The sequence below is a fragment of the Pteropus medius genome, unplaced genomic scaffold (genome assembly GCF_902729225.1).
Source record: "Pteropus medius unplaced genomic scaffold, Ma_sr-lr_union100, whole genome shotgun sequence".
In the NCBI taxonomy this organism is placed as follows: domain Eukaryota; kingdom Metazoa; phylum Chordata; class Mammalia; order Chiroptera; family Pteropodidae; genus Pteropus; species Pteropus medius.
The window spans coordinates 3,191,170-3,212,029 of NW_024346692.1; the positions used below are offsets into that span (position 1 = coordinate 3,191,170).

General features: G+C 37.5%; 1 protein-coding gene and 2 pseudogenes across 3 annotated transcripts in view; 1 reads left to right on the forward strand and 2 right to left on the reverse strand.

Moving 5' to 3' along the window:
- The first annotated feature begins 5,135 nt into the window (after positions 1-5,135).
- Positions 5,136-20,860, forward strand: part of DERA (deoxyribose-phosphate aldolase) — a 134,223-nt gene continuing 118,498 nt past the window's right edge. For all 3 annotated transcript variants that reach the window (XM_039876444.1, XM_039876443.1, XM_039876445.1), the window contains exon 1: positions 5,136-5,278. In XM_039876444.1, coding sequence (XP_039732378.1) covers positions 5,248-5,278 — 31 coding nt within the window. In that variant the 5' untranslated portion in view covers positions 5,136-5,247. The remainder of the gene's footprint in view (positions 5,279-20,860) is intronic.
- On the reverse strand, positions 6,895-7,013 carry LOC120613791 (uncharacterized; annotated as a pseudogene).
- LOC120613792 (uncharacterized) lies at positions 10,090-10,208 on the reverse strand (annotated as a pseudogene).

Sequence of the window (20,860 nt, forward strand, 5' to 3'; positions counted from 1 at the left end):
TCTTTTAGTTTGAAAAAATGAGTGTTAGGTAGTCCCAGTTATTAGAATAAGTAACAAGAAGGAAACAAGTTTGGTTGAAAAATTAAAATTTTATATAGGTAAATCTCTCCTTCCCATTCCACTCTTGCTCTGGGGCTTCCCTTCTGGGTTCTAATGACTAGTAGGTCATGGAAACCCAAATTCTTGCCTACTTTTTAGTAATTTACCTTATGAATCATTACTTCCCATTTTTAGTGTCATCCAGAGGTTTCTTCTAAGAAACCAGGATTGAGTGTAGGTCATCAATTCTCTTGAGACTTTTTCATGTCAGTAAATAAATTTCAACACATTCTTGTTAATGGCTTCAAAGTAGTATAGTAAAGGTGTACTATAATTTATAACAGGTTACATTTATAATAGTTCAATGGAATTTAGCTTTCTTTGAGGCTGAGGTAGAGGGAAATGAATATGATTTTTCAGAAGCAGCAACAAAATGGGGACTTGAAAGTGCAGACCAAGGGAAAATATTTCTTTAGTAGGTACTGAAGTTTTACACCTGTATATTTTAAAACAAAGTAATTCCTAATGGGTTCTGTATGTTACTGTACCTGTTGATCTCTTACACTAGGGATATTCCTGAGGAAGAGGAATTACTGGAGCAAGAATGTTCTCAGGAGGCTCAGCTTTTCTTTGCTTATCTATAGGAATGCATGATTTTTAGTGTGACTTGGTATCGCTTAGATCAGTGTGACTAAAGTCAGTGGAGTTTCTGAAGAAACAAATGAGACATCTAACAAATTTACCTGTGGAAACAAGGCTGGAGTATGCAGCTAACTGATAACTAATGAACAGTATTTTATAGGTTGAATCACTTTATATAATTAATGAGAGAATGGAACTTAGTCAAGTGGAAAAGAACTGATTTTAGTTTATGGACAGTGCATATGACAATAGTCCCGTAAAATAATGGACCTGAAAAAATTATTATCACCAAGTGACAATGCAACCATTTTAGCTGTCATAGCACATGTGTTAAATGTTTTTGATGATGCTACTATAAATAAACCTGAACTACCTGTCATAAAATTATAGTAAATATGTATAGTACATTATACTTGATAATAAATGACATTGGTTTATATATTTATGCATTTTATTATTTTGGAGTGTACTCTTTCTACTTTGAAAAAAAGTTCGCTGTAAAACAGTATGCCATGTTATCCTGGCAGCAGCGTTATACATCTTGTGTATACCATGTCTCTTGATAGCGTCATTTTCTCTTGTGGTTGATTTAATCTTGTGTTTTATAAGTTTAGTGTAGCCTAAGTGTACAGTGTTGATGAAGTCTACATTAGTGTATAGTAATATCTTAGGCCGTCACATTCACTCTCCACTCACTGACTCACCCAGAGCAACTTCCAGTCCTACAGGCTGTATTTATGGTAAGTGCCCTATACAGGTGTACCATTTCTTATCTTTTATATTGTATTATTATTGTATGTTTAGATATGTTTCAAATGCCATTGTATTACATTTGCCTATAGTATTCAGTATAGTAACATGCTGTACAGGTTTGTAGCCTAGGAGCAATAGGCTATACCATACAGCTTATGTGTGTAGTAGACTAGACCATGCAGGTTTCTGTAAGTACACCATGATGTTCACACAACGATGAAATCACCTAACAACTCATTTCTCAGAACATATCTCTGTTGGTAAGTGGCGCATGACTCTATATGGGAAACGTAATTTCAGAGAGGTTAAATGGCTTGTCTAATGAGTTTGGCTTCAAAGAGATAGAATAATAAGTGTGTGGTCTGTAGGGCTATATTGCCTGGATTTGAACCGTCCTCTAGCACTTACAGACTAATTTCTGAGACTTAATTTTTTTTTAATCTGTAAAGGGAGATGGTAGTTCTCAGATTTTTTGGGGGGGAAATATCAAATAATTGATGTAAAGGGCTTACCTCAGAGGCAGCACTTAATATTAGCTAGTATTACATATTTATTCTATCAGTGATTCCCTAACTTTGCGATTTGGTGAACCAATAGATGAAAAAGCAGAGAGGTGAGCAAGATGGAACGGTCTTCTAATAATGTCAAGTGAAGCTATTAAAAAAATAAAAAGATTATCACCACAATCTTCGTAAAAGAAAGGACATTTTAAAATTCAAGTTGTAATGTAGGCTTTAGTCTCTGAATGAAGGACTGTTTTTTAAATTGAATAAATTTAGCTTCATAAAAGACAATAGAATTCTTATTTTTCTTATTTCACCACAAATTAGGAATTAGATGGTTTATAAGTCTCCCTCCAGTTCTGAAATAATTCAGTTCTAATATTCACATTCTTCCTTAGTCTTTCCTGCTTCTATACTTTTCCCCATCTAACTTAGAAATAACTGGTTGACAGTCTATAGTATATTTACCTATGGAACCTGTGAATGACTGCTTTTAGAAATCATAGAATTAGAGACCACATTCAAATGAAATTGGACTGGCGAAAAAAGTGGGCACTATAAGAAAATAGCATAGACAGTAATATACAATCATTCATCTAAGAAACATTGGCAGCCTACTATGTACCAAGTACTATGCTAGATGCTAGGCATATGACAAACCAACAAATAAATGGTCAATGTCCTTTGGAATTTAACATTTGGATTACTCCTATCTCCGAGGCCAGGTAGGTTCTTGAGGCTTCAAAATAAATATGACATATTATTAGAACTTTAATTTTAATTGAAGAAGGAGTGGGGGTGGGAAGACAATTTATACAGCAATTTAAAATTTATATTAACATCCATAAAAAGCAATGGCTTGTAAAATTTCATGGATTAAAAGAATAAAGACAGTTTTACTCTTGTAAGAGCCAGTTTGGGCTATAGTTTCCAATTGGCATGCATAGTTTTGCTTTCCTCTGCCTCTAGATTGATAATTCTTTATCTAGGTTGATGATTCTTTATTTAGCTTGCATTAACATCATTTGAGGGAACTTATTAAAAATACAGATTCCAGAGTCTTAGAGATTCTGATTCAGTAGGGCTGTCTGTGGTGAAGCCTAGAAAAGGCTTTGAAAAAGACTCTGGGAAGATCCCATTTGGTAGTGGTGGTCTGTAGATCTTTGCGAGATCTTGCCTTAGGGGTACTTCAGAAGTTTCACAAGGCACTAAATTTGAAAGAGAAACACCCACAGTGAACCTTGGCAACATTTCTCCATTAAAGAAATTCATTTTTTTTTTTTTGCATTCTATCCCCACTATCTCTGAATGCTGCCAATTTAGCATACTTTCAAACTGTAAAGATTAATTCCAGATTAGTACTGTAGAACAGGTCAGTTTTAGAAAAAGTCCTTCAGAAATTCTTGTCAGATATATGGCTAAAGTGTTTGCTGTAGGAGGCTGCCCTGATTCTAGTTTTTCAGCTACATTTGGATCTCATAGCTCTTTTTATTGTTTTAATAAATTTACATTATACATGAATGTATAATGAATGGTTTTAAATCTGGCTTAGAGTTGTATGTGCCCATAAAAATAGCATTCTATTTGTTATCTTCGTACCTTTTAGGGATCGCAGTGCTCTCCAGCTGACGACCACCAGGATGGACCTATAGTTGAATAAACATGGATTTACTCACTGCAACAAGAGAATGCTCACCATGAGCAACTGTGAAGTGTCTTAGTAAGAGGATGTTAGAAATGACATAGGATTTGGGCTCGGGTTTGGTGAAGGTTCAAGTAGGCCATTGTTCTGGATTGGACTGCTCTCAGGAAGTGGTGATAACTCTATGATGAGGCATCTTAATTCATATCTAAAACACAAGAATGGCTAAAACTGAAGAGTAAAGAAATGACAGTCACTTATATTAGCCAGCATAGGGGCTGTTAGGTTATTTTTGTGTTTTGGACAATGTTAATGTTTTTTCTGTGTTCAGACATGATTATGAGTGGCCTCGTTTTATTGATTCACCAGGGTCACAACGGCCTTGGCTGATGCTGTTGTTCTGTGAAATTGTTTATGTTTGACTGGAGAGCACAGTGGGCTAACTGTGAGTGCCAGGCCAACTCCAGGCTGTCAGGGCCTGCTTTTCTCTTTCTCAGGGTTAAAATAAAGGAAAAATACTTTCGTATGCGTGAATAGAATCTAGACACATCCAAAATATTCAACAGTAGCTATGTGTTGAAAATCAGTGTAGGGGAATAAGACTGGGATTACTTTTCTTAATTAGCCTCATAATTGCCCTGTGAACTTGACAATAATATATTTGTTGAGCATCTACTATATGCCTTGATGTGTCCTAGGTACTTTACATGTATACAATAACATTCCAGGCAAATATGTTTTGATCATCCCCTTTTTATACATAAGTAGACAATAACATTCCTAGAACCACCAAATTATTAAGTGGAATTGCTGATATATTAAGGGGTTCTATGCATTATGAACCTACTCAGTTTCCACTACATCAGGATGCCTATTTATTCAGAATTTTAGTGTCTGTAGGTATAGCAATAGAGATAAAATACATACATGGCAGGACTGTTCTGAGGCTCAAACGCTAGCATATATCTGAAAGGCACCTAACACAGTAACGGGCTCATGGTAGACAAGCCATAACTAAGTTTTCTTTCAGCAGAAAGGAGAGACCACTGATTTTGAGTACAGGCGAATTGACAAAGTAGCCTTTTTTGATTGACTCTGAGGATTTTAACCCTCGGGTCACGGAAAAGCCAGGCTGAAAAAAAATCTTAGTATCACAGATTCAGAGTTTAGAGCTCCAAGAAATTGTCAAGGTCATTTCTTACAAATGAGGAAACTGAAGCTTAGAAAAGGGAAGTTGATGTGCAGAGTATCTGTGTCGGAGCTAGGCCGACAAACCAGATCTTCTCAGTCCTAGGCTCATTTGCTTTTCAGGGCACAGAGCTGCCTCCCTTCTTGGTATGCAATCTTACAGTTAAAAGTTTCTAAACGTTGTTATTCCGTGCAGTCGGCAACTTAAGTATTTCTAAACGGATTATAATAGCATTATTTCCGGGGATCAGTGTTCGAGTTCACCCTGGTGGAGAGGACCCGGGACAGGGGAGGCAGGATTTCTTCGCAGAGCTCTGGGCCTGGAGTCCTGACCACGCGGGCCAAGGCCGGCGACTCCGCCCCTTAAGGGACAGGGGCGGGGCGATCGCCTCGTTCCTGTAGAGCCGCCAGGAAGGAGGAAGGGCTGGCCCAAGTGAGCCTGACGCCAGGGACCCCGCAACTGCTTCAGCACCCGGTGCCATGTCAGCGCACAACCGGGGCACAGAGTTCGGTAAGGGCCCCGCGGGTCGCCCGGTTCTCCTTTCCCCGCCTCCGGCGCGTCCGCCTCCTGCCCTTTGCCTCCTCTCGCAGCGCGGTCTGACCGCCACCCCGATCGTGGTCCCCCAGTGGTGCTCTTGGGCCGGGAAGTGGCGGCACCGGGACCGCTCCCACCCCAAGCAGAAGCACAACCGGGAGACTTAACTCTTGGGCACGTTGACCCACCCTACTGGCCTTGGCACCCAAGCTGCCTTTTTGTAAGCGGAAGGAATAAGAAAGGATTCCCCCTTTACCTTTAAATTTACTACTTTACCTTCTAGCTCCCCAGTTGCAAAGAACAAAAACAAACCCCCCTAACCCCAAACAAACAAAACCAGATAAAAACCCTCCTTGCCCACTCTGACTATAATCCTGTGCTGTTTAATGCTGAGTTTCCACAGATAATTTTAACGCCGCTGTATCCCCAAAATGTCCTTGCCGATAGAAAGTTGTCAGGCCTATCTCTGTACTATATAACTTATTGAAAAATGTGTGTGATTTTAGAGGTGCAAAGATTTGTAAAAGTGCCTGAATCATTTCACCATTTTTCATTTCATTAATATTATCAAATATTATTGAAAAGAAAATTTAATTCTGATTTCCAAAATGTGAAAAGTTTTTAATTCCAACAGTAAAACTATGATTGGCCAAAGGTTAAGGATTTTAGTTTAAATATTATAGCTTGGGGATCTGTATCCTGGCTCTTCAATTTAGCTGTGACTTTGGGCACATTACTTAATCACTCTGTGCTTAAGTGTCTTAATCTGTAAAATGGTTATAATAGTATTTATTTTATAAAGTTGTTTGAAGATTAAATGAGAAGATGTAAATTGTTTAATACATTGTGGATACCTAGTAAATATGAATAACTAATAGTAATATAGAGAAAGTTCTGTTTATAGGGGCTAATTTTGAGAAAATTAGTTATAAGTTATATATAACATATATAGGTACTTTTTTCCCCCTTTAAAAGTGTATGTTCTAACCAAACAGTCTAGACTTCAAGAGATGGTCCAGAACTTTTGTTGAATGGTTAAAAGCGTGTCTTTATAAAACAGTTGATTTCCTCACCAACATGATTCTCCTTTAGTCACTTCCCTTTACGAGATTATGTTTTAAACTCGAGTTCTATCTCTGAAATTTGGACTTTAGTAATAAAGGAGTATTCTCTAAATTGGAAGAGCCTGAAAAATGGTGGATGGAGAATAGGGATGGGGTGCAGATCTTACCTTGGTATCTTCAGAGGTGTGGCTGTGGGACTTTGTACTGTACACACAAAGGATGCATCATTATTTTCCCAATTCATTTTTCCCATTTATTTTTCTTTCATAAATACAATTAAAACATTTTTACTTTTTTAAATTGAGATATAACTGACATATAACATTTTTACTTAATTTGTAAGAATTAGAATTGCTTCCATTCACTTGTTGAAATATAACAATATAGGCAAAAAAACAATTGCTATGTAGAACAATAGTAAATGTGATTTTTATGCAGCAATTTTTACTTTTTTTTTAGGTGAGGCAACCCTTGGTTGACCTCACAGACCTTGTCAGCTTACAATCCCTTATTTTGTATTTATTTTTATGCCTACAGCACCTGGTCTTCTTAGGTGGTCTCTCATCCAAGTACTAACCAGGCCTGACCCTGCTTAGCTTCTGAGATCAGACAGAATTGGGCTTGTTCAGGGTGGCATCACCATAGACTTTTATGCAGCGATTTAATAATCATAGTTTATTTTTTTTCTTTGTTTAAATAAAATTAGATATATTTCAACGGTGTTTTTCCTTCATTGGTATTATTAATCCAGACAGAGGTTTAGCCTAAAATGCTAAAATAAGTTACTCGATTTATTTATGTACCAGGAAAAAAATAATTCATTATTAATTTATTCAGTATTTTAACTGATATCTTTTACAGTTTTAAAATTAAAAGTCCTTTAAAATAAATATTGTAACTTCTTTTTCTTAGTACAAGAGGAAACCATATTTATTGTAAAAATTTTAGAAAATACAGTTAACACAAAAAACTGTAAAATTACTAATTCAGTCCTTGTTATTAATATTTTATTGTATATACTTCTACTTAATAGACTTTTTTTGTTAAATAGGTTCATTTGAAGCTGAACCTGATCTTCAAGGAAAACATCCTTTTATTATGCTATTTGGATGCATGAAAGAAAGAACAAACCCTCTAACTTTAATGTTAGTTTTTGTCAGCATTTAGTGATCAGTGCTATCTGTTGAAGATATTGTCTACTTACAACGTTTATTTCTGATTTTCTCCAACTCAAATATAAAGCTAAAAACCTCTTTTCCTTTGAGCAATGTTTGCCCTAAGTGGGTAGGTGACAGGTGTGTCCTTATAGAGAGAAACTTTGCCAGTTTGGCCAAGCTGCTTGATTTATTTGAATAGGTCATTGGTTCTCATATTGTGGTCCCTGGTCCAGCAGCATTAACATCTGGGAGCTCATTAGAAATGCAGATTCTCAGGCCCCATTGACATCTTAATGAATCAGAGCTTTGGGGGTGGGACCTAGCATTCTGAATTTTAACAAGTCTTCTGAGTTGTTCTGAAGCAGACCTAAATTTGAGAACCACTGGCCTAATGTTCTCTGTGGCTCTAGGAAGTGCTTTAGGCCCTTCGCATTGTATGAAAACGGACTGATATTCTGTTTATTCTCTTAGCCACCTTTGAATTTTGCCTGAAATGTAGGTACAGATGGGCAGTGATCTTTCTCTTTTTCACTGATGTATACCATGCACCTAGAATAGTGTCTGGCACAAAGAAGACCCTCAAACGTGTCTATTCAATGAAGGAATGAATTTAGAGTTACTACTTTCTTGGGAGAACTGGGGCATCTACCTGGGTCCCCATGCGTGGACAGGTATGAAGTGCTTCACTCTCTCCCTCTTTTCTCAATATCATTAAAATTCAGTTGTTATTTCTGTCTTTAAAGATATCTCAAGAGACTTATGAAAGATGTTGATAGTGTGGCCTTCTTTCAAGTGTGATTCCCTTTGGAGGCATCTGGAAATGGGAGAGGTTGTATTAGGTGACTTCTAAGATTTTCCTGGTCTATATATCTGTAAGTTCTTGTGTACAAGAAGGAAAATTTCAAGGATATATGAAAAATGAGAAAAAAAAACAATCGAAGACTGATTTTTAATCGAGGGGAATGGGGATAATATATTGGATTTCCTGGGTTGAGTCACAAGAGATTATTTTAGGCATGTGTCCACAAATTGGAATCATCAGAGGGGATGATTTACTGGGGAATGTAAAGACTGTTGTGTTCTCCAGAGAGACTTTCTGTAATCCAAGTCAGAACAAACAGAAAGGGCAGCTTATTTGTTTAAAACATGATAAAGGAGATCAGCTTTGGCTTGTTGCCAAACCAGGAAACATGATGAGATTTTGTATTTTAGGAAGCACATTTATTCATTCGACATGTAGTTATTGAGTACCAGTTGTATACTCTGTAGTATTGCTCTGGGCTCTGGGGATAGACAATGGACAGGGGTAGTCCCTGCTTTTATGGAGCTGGGTCTGGTTCAGGAGCTGGGCAGCGAGCCAGAGCTCCAATGAAAATAATTACAAATGTGATATGCAGTTATTTTTCATTTATTTTTGTCTGTTTAAGAAATTAGATAGCTCTGTTTGGGGGTTGTACTTTGAAACTATTTAGTATTGTCCTTCTGTAAATTTTCAGTTTATTTATGTTCGTTTATATTTGTATGTATTTGAGGTTTCCTGTATTCTTAATGGGTTATAATTGTTATTGTTATTATTTAATATCAAATTGTTCCAGATTTTGCTAATAGGAGCCCCTTCAGCCTCGCCCCTCTCTCTCTCTTTTTAAATGTCCCGTTATTTTAAAAAGTACTTACTTATTTTCTAGTGAAACAAGCCCAAGGTATTCCAGGCTTACGTTATACGTTCTCTGTCCTAGCACTGGAGTCAGCTGTTTCTCCAAGGAACATTTCTTTCACTGGATAATGGTATTTAGAAGCCAAGATCTGGGCAGTAGTTATGCTCATGGTGACTGGGGTATCTCTGTTCTCAGGGTACTCACTGGGCAAAGCTAGAGAATGTATATACTATGCACATACTTCTATATATATCTACTTACCAATTATCTATATCACTCTATGTAGTGAAAACCACAAGTTCACAGTGATTTCTCCAATTCCAGTCTAACACCACAGGGTTTATTCCATTTTTCTCTCTTCCATATTTGAAACTCCACATGCTGAGCTGTGCATACCCCACCCCCAGGAGACATTCCTCTCAACTTTCTCAGGCTCCGACACCTTGGGCTGGATGCCATCCTTGTCCTGCTTGGGCTCCAACTCCCTGTGTCAGGCTTCTGCCCTCATTGATACCCCCAGTAGGCCTGGTGGTCTGTGTCAGGCTGCCTCTTCATGTAGATAGCTTCTTTATCTTGCTTGTCTTGACTTCCCATATCTGGCTGCCCTTTTGTGCAGATATCCTTCATGTTGGACTCTGGGCCACCACCATGTGTGAGTACTCCCCTCACTTGTACAGGCTCCTGTACCTCACTCCACCATATGGCTCCCCCTCCCGGCCTGGCTCAGATATCTGCCTTGCTCACCCCCTACACATACACACATCCATTTAGGAAAATTTTTCGGGAAATGAGAGGAGACTAGAATAAAATTTTAAATCTATTTTTCAGGCGAGGCAGCCCTTGGTTGACCTCACAGATCGCAAGGACCTTGTCAGTTTACAATCCCTTATTTTTTAATTATTTTTTTTTTACGCCTATAGCACTTGGTCTTCCTAGGTGGTCTCTTATCCAAGTACTAACCAGACCCGACCCTACTTAGCTTCCGAGATCAGACGGGATTGGGCTTGTTCAGGGTGGCATAGCTATAGTAAATCTATTTTTATATATTATAAATTTATACAAAAAAAGGTTTTTTTTTAAAAAAACAAACTTAAGTGGAATGCCCACTGGTCCTGGCACGTGTTACCTGTTGCTTGTGGTAATGGCCGGGTTACCAAAGGGAGGATAACCTCATCTCTCCTCTTCCAGAGCTCACAGCCAGCTAAGGGAGACAGTCATGTAGGTCATTATGGTAAGATAAAAGTGATGATAAAAGAGTGGTCAGATTGGAAAGAGGAATTCACAGACGTACAGTCCAAGGGAAGTTTTTTGGGAAAGGATATTTTTGACAGGGAGTAATTTCTGCAAAGGAACTGAGCAAAACCAGCCTGGCATCAATTATAGGAACCCTGTTTTCAGATTCCTAGTATAATCTCGTTCTATTATAATGACTAAGAGTAGTATTTTAGGGAGGAAAGAAGAAAAATCCTTTATATTCTGTGTTTGAAAGACACAGAGTTAACATAATGATTATATACATTTCTAGATTTAAAATTGGGCATCCTTTTATGAATGCTAACTTTGATTTTTATCTTAAAAGTCTTTTACTGTTTGCCTGTAAGCATGAGTGATGAGGCTGTCTTTTATTATTCTGATACTGTTTTGATTAATGGGAAAAAAAGTATAAAGTAATAATTTTGGTTTGTTTTATAATTGAATAATTAAAAGTCCTCCATGGTGCCTGCTAAGTTAAAAAACAAATTTTTTTAAGCATCTAAGCCCAGTGGATTCTAATTGTTAGGGAAGAAGACGAACTTCAAGCGCTCATTTGAAATGGGATGACTCTGCCAGGAAAGAAAGACTAGTAAATGAGACAGCAGATAGAGCCCTTGAGGATGCGATTTGAACATGTCACTAGAAATTGTTTAAGTGAAGAGCTCTGGCCCTTTTAAAACACTGTCACTTGAGGATTGGGTCACCTTGAAATGTGTTCATCTTTGAGTTAAAGGCATAAAAAGGCACTTTGAAATTTTCCCGTTAACTTTGGTGTGTGTTGTGTGTGTGTCTGCAGCTGTACCTCTCTCCTCAGCCTGCCTCGGCCCTAACAGTCAGTTCCCTGGAAACCAAGTAGTTGCAAGAGAAGGATAAATGTTTCATCTCAGCTCCAGAAAGCTATACAGATTTTTTAAATGTTGAGACACTCTGGCTCCAGCTTCTGACTCTCTGTATAGTCAGGCCTTCCTCCCTAAAGCCAACTTTGAGATGGCAGTGGCCTCTGGTAATTACTTCCTAAAAAGGTGCCACTTAACTGGTGCTTTGGTTGTTTAGGAATGTGGTTAATGATGTCAAAATTATGGTCTTTAAGTCTGGTAAAAAAATATCCAAATCAATTGCTCCTGTAACCCAGATTCGGATCAGTTTTTCAACTGCACGTGGTGAACATACTCCTACCCTCATAGCCACGAGGTAGGAGTACACTCTGTGTGTGTGTGTGTGTGTGTGTGTGTGTGATTTCATTCAAATGTCTCACATTTGACATTGAACTAGGTATCTGGTGTGCTTAAGGTATAACTCTTATCTCCAATGTAGAGATCCTTGAATAAACATTACTTATGAATATTTTAAACACTATTTTTGAGGAGAATGATAGTATCCACATTTATAAAGCTATCTTTTTTTTTCCCATGTCATAATTTTATAGCAAGGAGGATTCTAAGATATAAAGTTAACACCTTTCTGTTACAGATGAGTAAACTGAAAGCTGGACAAAGTAAACCTATGGTCACATGGCTGGTTAGAGGCAGTTCTGGAATTGAAACTCTGGCATTCCCTATGCTGATTTATTCCAATACAATGCATTTACCTCCTTTGTCATTAGCTTTCTAGGAGCTCTCTGGGCTGTGGTCCTGAATCAGGATCACCTGAGATGAGTATTAAAAATGCTGAGCCTCAGAGTAGCTTTAACTATCCTTATAGTTAGTGGTTCAGGAATCTGCATTTTCGCAAGCTCCCCAGAGGGTTCTTATGAGGACTGCAGATTCAGAACTCTGCAGTAAACTGTAGAGTTACCCAGGTTAATTACAGACTCAGATAATCTTAAATTTCTCTATATTATTTTTGATAAATCTTTCAGTCACTTTTACCTTTATATTAATATCTTTATCATATTTTAAAAATTTGGTTAGTGAAGTTTCTATAAGCAGATTTGGAGAGAAATTAGCTTTTTATTTTCTAATTAAAATACGTGAAGAAATATGTTAGAATGAGTATGAAAACTGGGAAAATCAGGAGGGTAAGGCAGTTAAGCAGGTGCATATATCTGAAAAATGCATTGTATCCAAAAAGGAGCATATTTTATTCAAATAATGCCAATGGCTGATGGAAAAATAGAACCAAACAGCGTTCTTCATGATGATTTTTTGGAAATGGTCTCAGGAGAGGACAGACCTTAAAGAGCTCCTATAATCTGAAGATGTGAGATTGTCTACCAAAAAGAGTAATTTAGTTAATTTTCTGATTGAAAAAGGAACACTTATGTATCTTTGGAGATTAAGTTTGCATCGCGGACTCAGGGAGGAAGGTAGATTGTGGCATCTTCATTATGTCCGTACTTGGATGAAGGAGCTCAGCTCTGTATATTTCGATGTTTTGAAGGATATTATTGTTTTTTCTTCAGTGTGTAGAGAAAACTTAAATACTAATACTAATTTTCCAGAGAAGAAACAAGAAACGTATTTTAGTCTTGTATCTTTATAAGCAGACTTTATTTTCCTTTTTTAAAAAAACTTTTGACTCTTCAGGAGTCAGTGGTTATTGTAATCTCAAATGCATTCCATTCAACACATCTGTGTTGTACTTAGCACAGTCCATACTGTCCATGTCTTTGTGAAAGAGACGAGCAGTAGAAGTTGGGAGGCCCAACCCTTGAGAAACTTCCCTTCATCAAACTAAAATATCCCTGGGGAATCACATTGCTGTACTCTTGTGACAAAGTTTGCTCATCATCAGGATATGCAGTTGGCTCTGTTTCAAATGATGATCCAGCCAACCTTCTATTTAGTGTTAAAAATATTGTGGGAAATCTCTCGAGCTAGGCAAAGATCTGACATGGGTTATTATGAGTGAAAACTTCTGCATAGATCTGGCTCCAGGAAGAAAAATATCACAATTTCAGTCTACAGATGAATACTCTGATTGGTTGTAATATTACAGTAGTAATTACATGATAGAAGCCGTGGGACATATGAGTAGCATGTAGAGTCCAGACAATTGGCATCGATGCTAATAATAATGAAGACATCTCAGAGAAAAGCAGAGTTCTCTTTACTCCCTAAAGAAAGTGAAATCATTTTGGTGCTTGACAATAGTTACTTTTATAGAACAAGTTGAAGTTTGGCATCCTATGGAATGCATGTCAGGGGATCTGTAGTTGGCCATGTATGCTTCACTGAGTGCATTGCGATTTACCTAGAAAGGATACAGGATTGGGACCCAGGCATTTTGGTCCTAGCTTTGATAGCATCTGTCCATGTGACCTTAGCCTGGGGACTTCAGTGCACTGGCATGTACTTTTCAAATCTATAAAACAGACACATGACAATGTAGGTTCAACAGCTTACAACAAATGTTATAAGTGATGGGGATGTTGATAGTAGGAGGGCTATACATGTGTAGGGATAAATGGGGAATCTGTCCCTTCCACTTAGTTTTGCTGTGAACCTAAAACTTCTCTAAAAACTGAAGGTTGTTTAAAAAAAAAAACAAAACAGTAAACAGACACATGATCTCTGCGAATCCTAGTTCTGAATGTCTTTGGATTTTCTGATTATTATGTAAAATTGCCATTCTGGGGAGTTGTAGGATGTTCCTTGTGCTTGAATTGAGACCTTTTCCTCCCTTCTCTGGCCGTCACAGTTCTCTGGCTTTCTAGGCTCTAAGTTCCAGAGATCAATTTACATTTCCCCCCTTTCTCTGATGATTGAACATGATTGAATACATTACGATATATTTTCTTTTTCTCTAGATGTTTCATGAATGTACATCTTGGCTTCATCAATCTTTATGTAAACAGAGCCTTTTATTTTGTGTTTGTTCCTCTGCATGGCCGAATATTGCTTATAGTCTTACCGTTTCTTCCATAAAAAATACCTTGGGGTGTTACCTCTTTCTCTTTTCTTCTGTTCCTATGCTTGGCTTGTTTCATCACACACCTGAATCACGATGGTGGCCTCGTCTATATCTGATTTCTCTACCTCTGGCCTTTCTCATCTGCCCTAGGAAAATTCATATTTGGTTAAACTTTATCTTATTGTCGTTTGTTCAAATAGAACAAATTATACTTATTTTCTCAGATTTACTATTGTGATTATTTGGTCCCTTTAGGATGTACTTCCATTTTATGAAAAGTATAAAATCTTACTTAATCAAATTAATGTAATTACTGTCTTTAGTAGAAAGGAACAATTGAGTTAGTAGGGACAGTCAGATAGTGGTGTGAGGAAGCGATGAATGGGTTTAGCCAGGCAGGAATTCTCACAAGACTGGAGCTAGAAATGCCTGTTAAATTCTGTTAAATTATATGTCAAATAATTGAATGAAGCAAATATGTTTTTCACTCTAAAGATTGTACATGCAGCATTCTAGAAACAACTTTAGTTTTGAATCATAGAGACTTGTTTGAATCTTAACCCTGACATGTACTGCGTGACCTTGGACAAGTAATTTAATCTCTGAGCTTCAGTTCTCTCATCTGTAAATGGACCAAAATTCTACATGGCAGAGTTAGTGTGACTGTTCAGTGAGAATATAGTTAAGTCATCCTTACCTTGATGAGTGACCGATACATGGTAGCCATTATTCCAGTAATCTTCCCGAATTACTGCTTTTATTATTTCATCTCTGGGAAGGCCTTCTTCATCTCTATTGGACTGTTCACCATTCATCGTTTGAGGCCTTTTGCCTTCTCTTAGAGTTCCTACTGATTTCTGCCTTGTGTGTTTGTATGTTGTACTGATGCTTTATCAATAAGGTGATTGAGGGTAGGATCTGTGTTTGTAAGCTCTCTCTATCCCTCATATCATTTAGAACAGTACTTTCATGATGTAAACAATTGTTTTTTTTTATCAGTATTCTTTAAATGAATGAATAAAGAAACATTGTTGCCATTTCTAGGAACTCACAATGACTTTTTAATGCCTGGTGTGCGGAGGCCAGACACTTCTCACTCTCTCTGTCTTTGAGGATCCTGGGTCATTTGGTCCCATTCCTGTTATCACCTGCCCCTCCAGTCAGGCTGGCTTGGTCTTTGTTCTTTGAAAATGTTGCTCCTTTTGGAATCCCTATCCATGTTACCCTCTCTGCCTATGGGAAATGATCTTTAGCCTTGGAGGTCAAGTTTAAATTCAGTTTCTTGAAATCTTCTCTTATTCCTTGTTTAGTATATGTCTTTTAACACGTATTTTGATTTTTTGTCTCTATAAGTTTTCTTCTCATCATTTTGATCGTACTATGTTCGTTAACACCAAGGACAATAGCTAGTGCATGAGAAGCATACCTATCTGTGAACTTGGGAGAATGAATCACTGTGGAGATTTTACTCTTTTAACTGTGGGGAAAAAAGTCTAAAACTTATGCCATCTAGGATGAAATTTTAAAATTAAATATCTTTAACATTGTTTTGCCAAATTATAAAGGTAATACATAGTCATTACAGTAAATTTTGAAAGTGCATAAATGTAGAGAAGGAAATTAAAATTGCTCAATATTGTCCCGTGGCGAAGTAGACCTCTGAAAGTTTAGTCCCTGTCTGAGGTAGAGTTTACCGGGTAGAATTTAATTGTTTTTGGCTACTGGGAGGATCGTCATTATAAGCATGTAACTCCTTGTAAGTGCTCAATATCATAAGTTCTCAGTAAATATTAACTTTTAGTATAAAGGACTCCTGAAGTTCTTAGAGACACTTTCCTCTAATCAAGTGTCTGGGTCGCTTTGCTTTTTTTGTTCACTGAGTGCATTTTTAATAAATTTTTGATTCCTCTCCTGCTGCCAGGCTGTCACTCTTCTCTTATAGATTCCTGTCTTCTGATTTGCTGTTTCCAGGATGCATTAGGCTAGAAACAAGAGAACCAAGGTTACCAGAATTGTGGGTCAACTAAGAGCCAGCAGGTTCTGAGTGGAGGTTCTGGCAGCCTTCCACAGGTGGGGTCCGTGAGAATTAAGTGTTAATGCCCTTGAACAACCATTGTAGGTAATGAATTAATTTCTCTCTGATGCATCTGGAAGGGGCCTAGCTCTCCATTGGGGGGAATGAGAAAATAGTCATTCATATCGTTTTTTATTTCTCAAATGAGGAACCCTGCTTGAGAAAGGCTGTTGGGGCTCTTCCGATGAGTCAGGTATATAAATACCATCTGTGGACCCTGAAATCTCTACAAATCAAAGTCCTTTTCTTTACTAGTCTTTGGTTCTTGGCAACATGTCAGAAAGGTAAAATTGACGCCTGACTGATTTTTTTTTTTTGAACAATGGTTTACCAGTTCTCCTTTTTTGTTAGGGTTATAGTATTTTAGAGTAAATCCAAAGTGACATCATGCCATTTACCCCTACTACTTTGATATGTATCTCTAGAAAAACATTATATTGTTATGTAATTACTTGTTCATTATCATGCTAACAAAATTAAAATTGATTTAGTTAAAAAATTTGAATGGGAGCTACTCACCTTCATGAAGACAGTAATGCAAATATTATAATAAAAGATAATGTTATGTCGAATACTTACAATATGCAAGACGCTGCCAAGTACATGCATTAACCTGTTCTTTACTCCTCCCGACAGTTTTATGTAGTCTCAATCCTGTTTTTATCCTGATTTTACAAATGAGGGAGCCGAATTTTGGGAAGCAGGCCATCTTGCCCAGAGTCATACAGCTAGGAAGTGCGAGGTGAGCTGGGACTCAGCCCTGGTCTGCGTGACTCTAGTGACTGCTTTTAACCTGACAACTGCACTGCCTCTTTATATACTCATATTTTTTTTATTATTCATATAGCCTCACATTCCATATATGACCAGCTGCTCATTACTTGTCTTAATTAGAAACCCAAAATGAAGATAAATAGGAAATCTATAGAAAATTTCCAAGTGTTATTTTAATTAATGATTTTTAAATATCTTTCTCATTATTCTACTTTTAGGGATCTTAAAACAAGAAGCAAATATGATTACTTTAAAATTCAACTCTCTATATATGTGCATTTTGGACTATATGGCAGACATGCCATGGGCAAGCAGTGAAAAGAACGAGAAAAGGCCAGGGACCCAGATAAGCCTGTTTGGATCATTAGCCCCTGAGTAATTGAGAATCTGCTGATGTCAGGGCTCCTTCCTTAAGATGCAGGGGAAATTTTGCCTCTATGTGCACCAGCCCCTTGCTGCATGCTTTCCCCACCTCTAAGGTGTCTGCTTCCAGGGTGCCTTTAAAAGCTGTCTTGCTGCATGCTTTCCCCACCTCTAAGGTGTCTACTTCCAGGGTGCCTTTAAAAGCTGTCTGGGAGAATGCAAAATTCACTTCCCACCAATGTGTGAGACATTGACGGTGTAAAGAGCTACTTTTCCTGGGGAAGCGAACTTTAATAAGCACCAAGGAATGACAATTGTGCAATTGTCATTTTGAAATGATAATTGTGCAATTTGAAATACCAAACCACAGGGAAAGTTGGGTGGCAGGGAGCCTTCTTGCTTTGCCTGCAATCTTGCCATTTTGACTTCTGTCCACTCTGTGTTTTCTATAGTTCACCTTGTGTAAGTCTCTCAGCCTTCTAGATCTGTAGCTGTTAAACCCTGCCCTGCAGACAGGAGTAGCCTTCTCTGAAAATTGGACAAGACCCAGCTCCTTTAGGGAGCTGACTCAGTAATGTGATTTCCACAGCAGCTTCAGGTTCACCTGACTCCGAGGAGCAGGCAGTGGGAAGCCTGTGTTCCTGCGCCATGGGGGGAGTGTGCTTCTAGACTGACATGGCCCGGAGATGTTATATAGAGCTGCCTCAGACTAACTTGTGAGTTGGCACATCTAATGACTTCTTTTTTTAAAGCAGGTTAGTGGCACTTTAACGTTTTTGATGACTTGTCACAGAGCATCTGAAAGCACAGAGAAAACCAGCCACCTTGTCAAAACCTGGGCCACTAAAGAACTTCTTCCTGAGGAGAAATTGCAGAAGGAGATCAGGTGCCGTGGGAAGTGGTGTTTTGAATCAGCACTCAGCAGGTGGTGATTTACGCTCTGATTCAGTTTTGAACAGATAGTCTCAGACAGTGTTGGCAATCATTGTGCTCCATAATGTAGCGGGGGTTTGTTTGTTTGTTTGTTTTGGGAGACAGTATCAACTCAAGCCCTGTCTGCTTACAGTCAGGGTGTTTTAGCACATGTTAGATGCCTGCTGTTTAAGGGGTACACCTACATTTCCAAGCTCCTTCTGCATGTATTTAAAAATATATGTAAACATAGATAAAGGCATTACTGGAGAGAGTGAGACTGTGGTAAGTAGGGATCCCGAAAGCATTTGATATTTTCTGCAAATCGAAAGGTAGTGAGAAGGTGACATAAAGCATGTATAATACATTTAGTAGCTATACCATAAATGTTTCTTTTTTTATTTTTAGTTTTCTTTCAACACTTAGTTCACTTTAGTTTCAAAGGAGGATCTCTTGTCCAAAATTGAGAATTTGATTATGTAGTTCTTGACTCTTCGCATTAAAATTTTCTGTAAATAAATATATCTGTTGGGATGGTTACCCACTTAATTAAATATAGCTTCTTTGTGGAAAGGAAATAGGACTTTGAGGGCAGACTCCCTGGGATTCAAATCTTGATTCTTCTACCTATGATTTTTTGAGTTTTCACACCTAAAAAATGGGTGAATAAAAGCTCGGTCACAGAGTAATTGTGAAGATTAAATGAGATATAACAGGTAGAGCAATTGCCCTGGTGCCTGGGAGGTAGTGAGCCGCAATAAGAGTTACTTACCCTGCCCTTTCACAAGAAAGAGTAGATATGTTGGAAAGCTCTGACCTTAAAGCTAAAGAATAACTGTTTATGAACAAGGGTGTTTGCTGACTGGAGTGTAACATGGGGTCGTGAGGGAGAATGTCAAAGGGTCTGGGGCAGTTGGAGCCGCAGTGTGTGCTGGAATGCAGTGGAGGTTGAAACTAGATATGTACTCTATACTTTTATAGTGATTTGCTTTCCTTTATACGGAAATGTATAAAAGGTGTTTATTACTGGGAGTTTTTCTTCTCAAATGGGAATTTATCCATCCCAAGTTCTTCTTCTCCTCCTTCTCCTCCTTCTCCTCTTTCTTCTTCTTCCTCTTTTTTTTTGTGATTGGCATCTTTGAAAATTGATAAATAGCAAGACTATAGAGTAAGTGTTCATTTGATAAATCTTATTGGTGCCATCCTATGACTATTTTGGGTAAGTAATCACAAACAACTGCTCATACCCTATCACTTGAGAAGAGAATTTTTTTTGGTAAAAGTAGACATTGGTTTTAAAATCCAAATATTCAAAATATAATAGCAAAATTGTAGTGATTCTTAGTAGGTCATTTACAAAATATTTGCTCCAAAAGCTAAGTGTCAGGAATAATATGAACTCACAAACTTGAGGAAATAAGTTGTTAACACCCACCATAAAATATGTCATTCATAATTTACTATATCTTACCTTAGAGGTAAAACATAAAAGAAAATGTTCCTGGGAGAGGTCATATATTACCTTAAATTCATGGTATAGTACAAATGACTGATGATAGATTTTTTCTGAAAATGAGATTTAAGTGAGATAGTGTGCGGTGAGAGCAGACGGACATTGAGTACTGGGCAATGGTAATGGGAGAATAGATTTCAGGAAAAATAAGTACAGATTTTATATAACTTTTTTTCCCGGAGTGTAACATATTTATTTAAATGAAATATTTTTTATGATTTTTAGTTCTATTCTATAACATTTAAATTATGTGTATGGTATTTTGGCAGGACTAATTCTGTGCAGGTCTGTTATAGTATGTGAGTATCCTTGCAGAATTTTACCTGTGTGACTACCATAAAATCTAGCACAGGTAGCAGCTTTATGAATAATATTTTCTATTGACTTGTAGTGTGAACTCAAATAACAGGACATTTTTGGACATGTTCAGATTTTAATTTATGAAACTTTGTCAAGTTTCTCGTTTAGAGGAAAGGGTTAAATAGGTTTCTCTGAAGCTCTGAGCTCTTAGAATAATTGATCAAATCTTAAAAGGCTGAGAGTTGGATCTTTATGGAGCAGGGCACCAAAGTTTTCCAGCTTCTTGATGAATTTCTCTGAGGTCTAATGATTCTTTCTGAACACTAGGAACATTTAGGGGCTTGGAGAAACTGATCAGAAATCTTCCCACAGTTCATTAAATTGAATGACTATGTATTTGGAAACCCAAGAGTAGTTTAGTAAGTCGTATGGTGTATCTTCATGAGAGTGTATAGTAGTGAAACCAAGATCTTGGCAATGAGATGTCTTGTAATAGGGGACATTTTGTCTATTAGCAAATTTATTTAAGATGTTAATTTGACTGAAAAGCATGAATGAGAACTAATTTTTACATGATAGTTTTAATTCACGGTGTCATTTGATAGGTAAATGTATGTGTTTTCCAAATTCGACAAGCATA